The 12,883-nt window shown below is 35.9% G+C and overlaps 1 protein-coding gene across 2 annotated transcripts in view; it reads right to left on the bottom strand.

The window, feature by feature from the left end:
* Window positions 1–12,883, bottom strand: part of Gabrg2 (gamma-aminobutyric acid type A receptor subunit gamma2) — an 83,188-nt gene that overhangs the window by 8,357 nt on the left and 61,948 nt on the right. For both annotated transcript variants that reach the window (XM_010622240.1, XM_010622241.1), the window contains exon 7: window positions 2,437–2,589. In XM_010622240.1, the coding sequence (XP_010620542.1) occupies window positions 2,437–2,589 (153 nt within the window). The remainder of the gene's footprint in view (window positions 1–2,436; window positions 2,590–12,883) is intronic.

Raw genomic sequence — 12,883 nt, 5'->3', positions numbered from 1 at the left:
ACATCAAGAATAAGAAGTCGAGAAGTCTTGATTTTATCTGATTCACCCACCAACAATTTGAAGTCTTGAAATGTTTTTTAATCTAGTTTAACTAAACAGAGACATGGTTCCTCTCTTGCCTGAGGTAGATGAAAACTATAACTTTTACCAAGAATAAAGCTTTTCAGAGATGTTATTTCACCTCTGATTATGTGGGTGAAAACTACCCATTTGTACTTTCACGCATCATCATGATAGTGTATTGAATCTCACTAGCTACCATCTGTGTGAGAAGTACATGTAAACATTATCAGCTTGAGTATGACTGTGTCGCATGTGCCCGCCGTGTCAGCTCAGTAAACAGCCAATGTCTTCAAGCAATGATGGCCTGTTCATCTTGCTCATCCAACAACTTGGGTCTGACTGTTCTGTAGCAATAAGCTTAAAGTCTGCAGGGACAGGCATTCAAAGTTATCTCTTTTAACCCGTGATTGTAAACATTGGAGAGGATGATGGAACTCAGTGAAAACTAGAGTAGCAGCATTCTAAAAGGAGACTGAGCATTTGAATTCTTTTTTTAACATCTCAACACCCGCATCATGCTTTTGGGAAATTAAATAATCATCTATTAGATTTGTTCTGATAGCATAGTGCTGGATCTCAGTAAGAACACCTTTAAAAGTATTCTTTATTGAGCATGCCTGAGTTGTAAATAATCAAGCAGCAGGAGGATATACATGGCACTCAGGAGCCTGTCCTTCATGCCTTCACTCACTTTGATCTCTTCTTCCAAGATAATTTCTTTGCCAATGGGCGATTGTTAGTGAGTGACTAAATGAGCTATCCACAGGGTCATAGAAGGGATTTTGGCCAGCGGGAGTCCAGGATTCAAGAGAAAAGATTAAAATCTTTTCCTTAAAATGTTTTTGGGGAACAAGGTGGACTGGAATATATAGATGTCTTTTCCATCTATTCATAAGCATCTACATGAATTCTATAGTCCTCAGAGTGCCAGCTATGTGGCAAGCCCTAGGCTAGAAATGAAAATTGTTTACATTCTGATCTGAGAGGTGGATGGGTAAGTGTCGAATGGCACACATTCTATTCCCTAGTGACAAGCAATTGTCCCCAAGTATTGGGCTCTGTGTATTTGGGTTTGCTTCAGCGTGTAGCATTAGACATTTGAATTGCTGAATAGGACTTGTAGCACAAAGTACTGCGTATAACAGGAAAAATTAAAATAGCTTCATTGTGCAGCAGATGGGGGACTAAATTAGGTTTGGAAGAGGACAGCTATGCAAAAGATGCCTTCTCCAGTAATCATTTCTGCCTTCCATTTGATAATCTAGTGCAGCTCATTTTATCAGAAAAAGACTGCAGTAGCCATCATTTCGGGGCCTTCACTCTTTTCAGTGTGTTTGCGTAGAAGAATTTTAAGCAAATGCTACAAATAAAATACATATATATTTCACACATAGGGAAACTGTGATTTGTAGACTAGGCATTCCAAGGTCGTACTGTCTCTGTGATTCAAATGTCAGATCTCTTACACCTAATAACTCAAGTTAGTAACAATTACAGTATACCACTTCTTTAGTCAGAGGCTTAGCAAGGGGCAGGCTTCTTGGCATCACACAGTTGGTAAGAGGCAATTGTATTACAATTGTTCTTTTCCTTGCTGTGTGCTTAGTTGAGACTTTACAGAGTTTGGTGTAATATGAGAATTTCATTCAGGCGCCTAGGCTTTCGTGTTCCTCAGAGTCTGTGGCCTTTTTTTAGTCTATTTGAGACATCTTCCACAGCTGAAGAAAAGATATGAAAATCTAACCCTCATGTTACTAACTACAGTACACTGAACAAACCTCGAGTAATCTTAAAAGTGGTTTTGTTCCTAAAATTTTACAAGTAAATATGTTTTTTAAAAAAATATTTTCCCTGGCTCTTTTATTAACAATCATTTACTTCAAATATCTTCAAAATAAACATGCATGTTTCAGTTAACCAGTGGACTGTTGTGTGCTGGGAAATGTGTGATAATTGGCAGAAGGAAACAGAACAGCCTGATTTTTGGATATTTGAATGTTTATGTTGTTCATACTACCATGCTGGCTGAATTGTAGCTATCTGTGCAACACCAACACAGAATTGAAAAAGGGTAGACAGCTACTTCTCTTGAGCTGGTATGAGCAACTTCAGTATGTTAGTGCCCAGAGACTAAAACAAAATGCTGTTGACATTAGTGTTTTGCATTGTTGTTAAATTAAATTTATATTAAAATGTGCTTTAAAAAAATTCCTATTGATGTAAATAAGAAAAACAGAACTACAGAATTAGGAAAGATTAAGACTGCTTTTTAAGATATGCTGGCTTTCCTTAAAATAAAACAAATGAATTTCTGTGTAACTACAGACTGCATTTAAAGTGCGTCAATGTAGGAGGTAAAGAAATGAATCTTACCTAAAGATGTTCTGGCTGGAACAGCGTCCTTGTTGATCCAGAAGGACACCCAAGACAGGACCACAATGAGCGTGCAGGGGATGTAGGTCTGGATGGTGAAGTAGCCCATCCTTCTGCTCAGGTCAAAGTAGACTGACATGACCACATAGTCACCTGTGAAAGAACGGAGCACTGTCCAGTATGGTATCAGAGCAGGACACATTTAAAAATAAGCTTGTCTTCAACTCTCCTGCACACATATTTAAATGGAGAGTTCTAGATGTGTGCTGTGTTGCAAACTTTTCTAAACACTTGAAATTAAAGCACAATCAGTCAAAACATAGTACCACTCCTTAACATAGTCCTGGTTGTTTTAGAAGCAAAGTCACTACAATAGATAAAAATATTTTTAATATGTTGATTATATCTTCTTTCAAATGATTCTTTACATTGGCTTCTGTTCATAACTGACATACAGTGTATGATTTTTTTTTGTTTGATGGGGAAATTTTTTCTACAGATGTTTATTTTTCCTGTAACATGGTCTACATTTTGTAGACATTGTCTGTCTCAAAGCCTTTTTAGGACAGAGAAATCTCTTGTGTCTTCAACATGGACAAAGAAATATTTTACTAGGAATTTATAGCAAAAGTCCTAAGAGATGTTTTCTGATGTTTTATCAGATTATATTTTGTAGCAGTTGCTTAATTTGTAATAGCAGTCTGTTGTACTGACTTTATCTGTTTATGTCCATGATCAGTTCCCAGTTTGTTTCCTCATGGACCATTGCCAACTCCTTGTTTTCCTTGACTTCAAATAGGTACTCAGTAATATGTGTTGGTTAAATAAACAAATGCATGGATGTATTTCAAAATTTAAATGTAAAGATAACAAATCCAGAAACTATATGAAGAAACCTTTAACAAAACAAAAGAATGCATGTAAATAATGGAAGAAATGTCCTGCTAAAAAGTACTAAGGAACCAAAGAATAATCATAGTGGTATGCATGACAATAATTTATTGTTTAAAAAATGGAAGTCTCTGATTTTTCTATAATCATGACATTCAAACAACTTTTTAAAATCCATTATACCAAAACTCAGCAAATTGGATCACAACGAGTTAAAAAGATTCTGCACAACAAAGGAAAGCACTAACAAAGTGAAGAGTCTCCCTACAGCATGGGAAAGATCATTTTGCCAGCTATTCCTCAGTGAACTAGTATCTAGATTATATATAGAACTCACAAAAATTAGACCACCCAACTTTAAAGACCCAATTGAAAATGGGCATCTAAAATGAATAGATACTTCTTAGGTTGAAGAAATACCAACGGCCAATAAATACCTGAAAAAATGTTCAGCAAAACTGAACACAGACTGAAATCAAGAAATGCCAGTGAAAACAACACTGAGATCCCATCTCTATCTAGAAATAATGATTACTATCAAGAAATCAACCAATAACAAATGCTGGTGAGGCTATGGGGAGAAAGGAACTTTTCCCAATTGTTAGTAGGAGTGTAAACTGGATACAACCATTATGGAAATCAGTATGGAAAATAATCAAAAAGCTAAAAGTAGAAATTCCATGTGACCCAGCTATTCCCCTTTTAGGTATCTTTCCAAAAGAGTTAAAGACATCATACCGCAGTGATATACACATACCCATGTTTTTAGCAGCAGAATTCATAACAGCTAACTCTTGGAAACAGCCTATATGTTCATAAATAGATAAAAACATTAGATTGTAGTATTTATACACAATGGAGTACTACTGTTTTATAAAGAAGGGCATACTTGAGTCATTTGTAGGAAAATGAAGGCACCTTGAGACCATGATGTTAAGTGAAGTAACTCAGACCCACAAACTTAAATATCACATGGTTTCTCTTATGTGCAAAACTCTCTCTTTCTCTCTTGCTTTATCTATATATATTATGTATACATAAAATATTATGTATATATACACAAAATAATATACAGTGCAAAAATTTTGAAAAAAAAACAATAGGAAAAAAGAGAAAGAAAACAAACATATTGTAATCCAACGTGGACAGTGCATCTAAAAGTGCACCTTGACAGTACAGTTGTTTTACATGTTTTATAAACCGGCCTATTAGGCTGGTTTTCTATGTGTATGTATGATAATTAACTGGACAAGGGATTATAAGATAAATAAGACGAATTGGATTCTGGAAAAATAAAAAAAGGATGGAGGGAATAAGGGAATTGAAACATGTTACATACCTATACCAATTCCCTATGGTGAATGTAATCATTATGTAGTGCAAATGTGCACTAGTAGAAGTGGAAAAAATCAGGATGAAAGAAATCAGGAATTTGGGGGTGGCTGGAATTCATATAAAAGTCTGATACAGTAAAAACAGGAAAATTTCAAAGAAAAATGGAAACAGATGTTTTGTAAATGGGAAGAGGATGAAGGGTTAGAGGGTGAGAAAGAGAAGTGAATAGAAAATGAATTTAGAGGGATTATGTACATGTACAAATCCTCTGTGATGAACTTGATAATTATTTACTGCAAACATGCACTAAAAATTACATAAATAAAAACCTACGAAGGAAAGAGACAACTTTTTAAAAAATCGTGTCAGTTATTTTGCATCATTCCAACTAAAATTTATTCATTTTAATGTTTGAATTTGTAAAATATACTATGGATTCATCTGTACTAAAAGCTCTAAGTACTAAATGCTCCCTTAGAGAACATCACATTCAAAGACCGTATCAGAATTCACAACAAGAGATCAGTGCATGACATCACTTCTCAAATGTCACTTCACTTCTTTATAAATAACATTTAGTTGTGAGATATAGCAATGGTCAAATTCATATCACGTTTCAACTTAATGACTTGGCTTTGTACCTGCATTTCTATCCGGCTCCTTAATCCGATCTGAACATAAGATAGAGGAAGAAGCCCCATGAAGACGAGGTTGATTGAGGTATGGCATTACCATTCAGTCGAGCTCCTACCTCCTCTCAAGCTTTACCTCAGAAGCTTCCAAGCTGCTTAGATAAAACATCTTCCATGGCTTTCCCTGTAGGGACTAAAGCTGTAAGATTTCCACAGTGGGCTCTGAATACTTCTTGGCACTGGGTTCTCTAAGGTTCACTTGTTATTACTGGTCTGAACTATGTCTGAAAGAAGAAGTCCTAGTGATTCAGCACCAAGTTAGGCTTCCAGTAAGACATCAGTACCCTCACAGAGACCAGTAAGTAGAAATTATTTAGCAATTATGGTCAAATAATTGAAGGTTGACATCTTTTCTTAATGATAGCAAAATTTTACCTAGCTCCTTGATATTATGCTGCACTGTATTATTTAAATATAAAGCTATTTAAAGTCATAGCATTTTATAAATTTGTCTGGCCTCTGCTTTTGTCTTGGTCCAAATACAACAGATGCAGACTAGAATTAAGGAGTAAAAGCATTTCACTGACCTCTGCTAACACCCATCTTTTTCTTTTTCATCAATCAGAATACCAGTAACAAATAAGCATTCTGTGCTTCTGTATAGGAAGCATAAAGAGCCATTTCTTTTGGAGTGATTATATCCAGGTGTATTTTTTCTCCTACTCATTATGTCCTTAAATTTACTCCCCATTTTAAATGTGTTAAGTTAAAATTTACAAATGTTAATACTTAAATACTATAAAGCCTCCTGATTGTAGTAGAGCCTTTCCTCTTTTTCATCACTGATTGAGGAACGGCTCTTGTGCATTACTGATCTGACTCCTTAAAGGTGAACTTTAATTTTACCAAACATTAACGACATAATTATCTCGACTCTCTTCTCCATTTCCCCGTAGGTCAGGGACTAAGCTTCCACAGTGTTCTTATCTGTGAATTTCTTCTGACTTCTTCAACAGACTTCTGAGCCTCTTTCATCTTGGCCAGAAAACCTAAACCTTTCCTATAGAGAATTGTGGATCCAGACTCAGGAACACACTGTTCCAAAGCAAAGCAGCTTCACAGTGATGGCCTGATTCCTGTCCTGTCTCCAAGGCCACGTCACTTTTTGTATTTTTAAAAACTCTTGGATTGAGGAGCCTATAAAATCAAATCCTCTTAAAGTGCTGCCTTGGTGATTTCCCAAGTCAAAAAGTTTTAAATGCTAACCACGTCAAAGGTTGTTATTTCAGCCTCTTCAAATTTAGATTTTCCATTGATTAATCCTGCTAAGCAATATTTAACATCATAATATTTAAAATAGTTTTGTCCCTGCTTTGATCCAAATTTAGTATATAAAGGCAATGATTGAACAGAGGAGGTATATAATTTGAAATAACGACCACAGTGTCCATCATCTTCCTTGTTTATATAAGCTTCTTATGACTAATTTTAGGAGGTGAATATTAATGTCAATACATATGAGAATGTAAATATTTTTTTATCTGTGGTCTTAAAAGTCATGTAACAGTGTGCAAATCAGTATTAAGGTATTTGGCTTCGTACATGAACTATCTCCTCTCAAAAAATTAATTTTGCAATTTTTTGCCTCCACTGAACCCTTGAAATAATAGAAATATTTATTTTCTAGTTGTCAGTAATGTGGGACTACTGTGTATAGATACTGCGCTGATTGGGAGTAAACACATCTGCTCAAGGAAGCCACCATGGTGCTAGGGGACAATAACAGTGTCTGCTGCAAGCACTATGGTATCAGGTTAGTGGAGTTCAGAAGTCCTAGCATTAGCTGAGCCTAATAGCACAACTCTGTGATCTCAGCCCTGTGGAAAGTTAACCAGGAGGATCACCAGGGCAAGCCTCACTTGGGAAATGTAGTTCATTGTGAAAGCCCCGAATTCAGTGCCCAGTACTGAGGGGGGAAGATGCCCAGTCTTAGCAGTAACTATGTGATTTCACACAATTACAGCTCTAAGAATCTCAGCTTCCTTATATGTAAAGCCGGGAGAGTAGTAGAACTCATCTCGTATACTTGTTGTGAACATAAAAGCAGTTCATATGTAAACTGTGTTTGGTGTACTTTCCAGTGCTAGTAAAAAGTTTGTTAATGTCACTTAAAAAGTAATTCATGTATGATTAGACACCATGCTGACCCATAATAAGCATACAACAAAGGTTATTAATTGCTGACAGAGAATCAGTGTGAAAATATTTCAGAAATTTTCTATGCTATGCAATTCTATCCCCTAGAAAAATAAGTAATTAAGGCCCAAGAGAGAAATTCCTGGTGACAGGCTCTAGAGCTTGCTCCCCAAATCTGTGCACCTTCTACAGAAAAATCCTCTTTGCTTTGAATTGGCGGTTAGACTCATGTCATAAATGGGCGGATGAGAGGGGTGAAAAGCAGAGAGATTATTAGATATATTTAATGTGGAAAGCTGTTTAGAATAACTGAGGCCAGCAATCTCAGAGAGTAATTGCCCTCTTTTACTCTTTTTTTTTTTCTCTCACTGAGTTTATTGGTACATTCTAGGTAAACAGTACAGTTACGTTCATCATTGGGATCTTGTATCTTTACATGACAGGTCTTGGTTCTCATTTTTTCCCCATACTCCTGCTGTCCCTTCACCCCTTCCTCCCTTCCCTATTTACAAAAATTTTATTTCCATTTTTTTATTTTCTCATATTTTTTTCTTTTCCCTTTTTTCCTTTCCCCTCCCCTTCCCACTTCTCCTGCACCTTTAGCCCTTTTCTTCCTATTTCACATTGTCAATTCTACCATTAGGATCCTATGCACAATTATAGTTTTTCACAACAGAGAAACTATAATCTCATATCATGTACATAATACCTTTAGACGTCTGGGAACATAGAATACTAGCTTATCTGACTCAATAAATGTACTAGAGTTTTCCTCTTAGAGGATAGCTTTAGTTGAAAAGAGTTCAGGGTTTATGAATATTTCAATGAGGGGGTTCTCTGTAGGTTCAGAAATGATGAGGAATTTGCTAACATCAATTTTCTGCTCTCCTTTACCAGACAATACTCTCAACTAATTAGTGCATCAGTGTCTTGCTTTCTAAAAATGCCATCAACAAATGTCTTGCTCAGTGTAGAGTTTTGTAGTACAATTCATTATTCTGAGTCCACCATCAAATTCTAAAGTGCAGCAAATGAATTCGTTCGGAATCTACTTAAATACAACTGCTATGGCTGAGAAATTGAAAGCCTTAGATACAAATGAATATAACTGTCCACTTCAGTCGATTGAGAGGGAATGCAATTTCCTCTCATAATTAAATCGAACTTCTGCAAAAATCTGACTAGTATTAAAAACATGTTTTTGCTCAAGTGGAGAATACTTTCCCATAGCAAATCTGGCCCCAGGGTTCAAGTACAAATACAGTGATAACAAATAATAATAATAATAATAATAATAATAATAATAATAATAATAATAATAATAATAATAATGGAGAAAAGGCTACTTGGCCTTAAGTCTTTTAAATTCTCCAGTAAACTAAATAGATTCATATCATTAGTTAAGCTGGAGTGAAAACCACATTTTCTAATGGTATGGAAAGCGTTTTTGTAAATTTGGGATCACAGTGTACAAATAAAGTGCCAAGTGTAGCTTTTTGGGAGATTTTTTTTTTTACAAAATCTCTGACATTGGTAGGTAAACTTCCTATTCAGTAACAACTTTTTTTGTTTTTCCCGTTTTTGCCTTCCTAAAGGACTACTTGCAACTTTCAGCAGTCTTAGGAAGCAGCTAATCTTATTCTTGTTTAAATCAGTATCAGTGTATTTGTTAAAACTATTAATATACTCTCACCTTAATATAGCTTACAGATTAGTGTCAGTAAGATTACTGAGTTTTGTTCAGCTCAGACACTGAAATGAAGGCTAATTCCCTATCAACATGTTTTGGTAGTGAAAGGTAATAAAATGCTCTTTCTGTGTAGTTACTTTGTGTGTACAGTTTTACCTGGCACTAAAAATCTCTTAATTGGCCTCTTCTCAAGTCCTTTTGTAGGAGATATTTTAAAATGTGAATTAATATTCCATTATTAGCTCTTATAATACACAGCAAACCTTTTCAGCGGTTCAGAAAGGAGAGACCAACAGGGTGGCAGACAACGGTATAGTTGTTCCTGTTAATTTTGATAAGAAACTTAGTCCTTAAAACAGGAAGTGGGATATCAAGGAGCATCAGCGAAGATCTGTGAAGTCCTGAGAAAGGCTGCTGCTGTTTCTTTTTAGTTAACTGTACGTGAGGAAGTGAGTGGTAGCATAAGGAAATCTCTACGCTCCTTTAAGTGAGAGATGATAATTACTCTGTCAGAGTCCTAATCTGAGAACCACAAAGGAATCATCAATACATTTCATATATAAATAAGAAGACAATACTTCACAGAGCAAATGAATGAAAATCATTTCTGTTGTTGTCACAGGGGATTGAACCCAGGACCTTCACATTGATCTATATCCCCAGCCCCTTTTAAAATTTTTACTCTATCTATCTATCTATCTATCTATCTATCTATCTATCCATCTACCTACCTACATACCTACCTACCTACCTACCTACCTACCTATCTGGCTATCATCTATCTATTTTAAATTTTTTTCCCATTTAGTTTATTGGTACATTTTAGGTATACAATACAGTTGCATTCATCATTGGGATATCTGTCTGTTTATTTATTATTTTGGAAAAAGACCTCACTAAATCCCTGAGTTGGCTAATCTGGGCTAGAATTTAAGATCCTCCTGGCTCAGTCTCCCAAAGTACTATTTCATAGGCATACACGACCATGCTAGGCTAAAAATTCTCTGTGAAATCTGCAGAAAGAAACATGCTCTCCTGATAGAAAATGTTATGCAAATCACTCTAGGCAACCAGGGTTTAGCCAGGGCAGCCACTTGTTTCGTTTATTCTGAGGAGAGAAGCTTACTTGATAATCATGACTTTGGAAAAAACAGCTAAGTATCAATAATCAGAAGTGAGTTTTCGTCTCAAATTGGTCAGGAACGCTTTTTAATATGACTTTAAACTGTCTCGGCCTCATTTTCCTTTTATATTAGAGATGTCAGAATCTACCTCAGAGATTTAATGCTGTATGTCATGTAATTACCACTGCTTTTGAGCCTCTCTTGTGTCCCTGAGACTGCTACAGAAGGCCACCCAAATCAATGCCTGACTATTCTTAGGCATATCCCCATGGTTAGTACGTAAGATCTTCCAATGTGTAGTGACTATCTGATAGCTGTTAATATTGAAGAAAGCATATAAGTAGCTTTTGACTCTAAATCCTAGGCTTATCCAACATTTTTCACTAGTCTAAAAAGGTAATGGATGCAACGTTTGGAAAGTACAAATATTGGGGATATTTTAATGATGACATATCCTTACACTTATAACTAGATGGGTGTTGCCTGTGGAATTGAAAATAAGCATGTTAATTCTTTATAATTTCTTATTCTATATAAATTCAATCTTCATTCTTATTCTTTATAAAGTATTCATTTTTATAAAATTTCTTCCCTTCACAGCCTATAAGTTACTTCATTCAGGATTTATTATTTCTGGCAATTTTTTTTGAGACAGGGTCTCCCTGTGTACTTCAAGCCCCCCTTGAACTCACTCTATGATTCAGGCTGGCCTCAAACTCGTAGTGATCCTCCCTCCTAAGCCTCCCAAGCACCGGCATTATAGGTGTGCACCACCATGCCCAGATTTTTAATTTTCTGTCCATGTTTTAGAACCACAAGAAAGGAACATATTTGAAAAGCAATGAGTGAATGTGATAAAGAAGTAAGAAGTAGAGATCAGCAAGAGGAACTGTTATAGCAGCATTTCTGAAAACATAGTTCATTGAGCACTGGTCCCATAATGTACTAAAAATGGTCACTTCTTCCATCAGAACATTTGATTTTACTGCTCATTATGTCACAGTACTGGAGATTCCCAATGTACATTAGCATCGATGTTTTTGTGCAGTACAGGAAGATGTCTGCCTCTAGCTTGACATTTTCTAAGCATATTTTATCTTAAACTAGCTTTTTAGAGAACTTGCTAAAGCTAATGATACAGCTTGTTACCAGGACCGATTGTGTCACACACTTCTCCCTGGGGGTAGCAGTGTCCTCCATTTTCCCTCATTGCCACCATGACGTAGAGATGCTCGCTCTTTCAGAAGTATTGGAAAGAAAATATCCCATGTGTATGTCCTCTGCCTTTGTTCATGTTGTATAATCTGACTGACGAAATCAAGACACTTGGCCACTTAGGTGATTACTTACTCCATGGATCTACTAACTTCTGTTTTCTTTTTTATAGGCTCTCTTGTATTAAGGCATGGACCGATGACAACAGATTAATATAATAGTCTTAATCTACTCCTCCTTTGGGCCCTCAGGAGGTAGCAGCCAGCTGTTCTTAGAAAGTGTTTGGATCTTCCACACCCACATTTTTTTGGGTTGGTTGGTACTAAAGTCAGGCTTGTAGAAGTAGTAGCATTTCAAGTCCGATTAATCAAAAACTAACCCTCCAAAACAAGGCTACCACCAATAAAGATGATATTTGAACCTTATCTGTACAAATTATGACCATATCACACAAATAGTTCCAAACTCTGGACTAAGAGCTGTTGCTAAATTATAATAATCCTAAACCCAAAAATGTTTTTTCTGGTGAAATAAGCATTTTAGTAGAAAATCTTTACATTTTGTGTTGTGTTCATCCTTTTGGTGAGTCTTTGCATTTGAAGACGGACCTGGTTAATCTCACCCACGCTTTGACATTTTCTTAAAGACAAGTCTCCATAGAAGTTGAAGAAACCAATGTTATCAGAATGCAAGCTTTCTAAAATGACATTGAAAGCAGTTGAAAAACAAAAAGTTCACTGCTGAATTTGGACTTCATCTTATCGTGTCAGAACTGGAAGGAAATTTAGAGATTGGGATAGTTCCTGTATTTCACAGGTTATAAATTGGGGGCCTCAGAGATACAGCAGTTTACAAGAGGTCACTGCACATGCCATAGAACCTAAAATCAGAGCCACCTCTCTCAGTTCGTCTGTACTGCTTTTTCCTCCCACAAATGCTATCATTTAAAGTGAATAAACTATGAGTTATAAAATTGAAGTATGATCCATGCATTAAATATTCAATAGATTTATCTATCTTCTTCCCCATGCCCAAGTTCCTGAATTAAACTTCAGAGTCAACCAATCCTTGCTGTGAAATAACAGCTTTTGTGATTTGCAAAGAATGAGAAAGGAAGAATAGTTATTAATTTTAAAGGGTGCCTTATTTGCTGAAGCATTACTGCTCTCTCAGGATTAAGACAGCAACTTCTCAGTCAGCTGTATCAGAAAAGATTTCTCAAGGAGAAATTGGTTTAACTGCTAAGGAAATTATAACTTACTTGGAATATGGTTTTTAAGGACAGAGCAAGATGAAGCTCCTTTCCCTGTATAACCTTTCATTCGGTGAGGAAAAACAAACAAACAAACCAAACCTTTCTTTTC

This window comes from Fukomys damarensis, unplaced genomic scaffold, assembly GCF_012274545.1.
Source record: "Fukomys damarensis isolate Sample0158 unplaced genomic scaffold, DMR_v1.0_HiC HiC_scaffold_9, whole genome shotgun sequence".
NCBI lineage: Eukaryota > Metazoa > Chordata > Mammalia > Rodentia > Bathyergidae > Fukomys > Fukomys damarensis.
The sequence above is the reverse complement of the archived record's forward strand: the minus strand, read 5'-3'. Positions and strand labels throughout refer to the sequence as shown.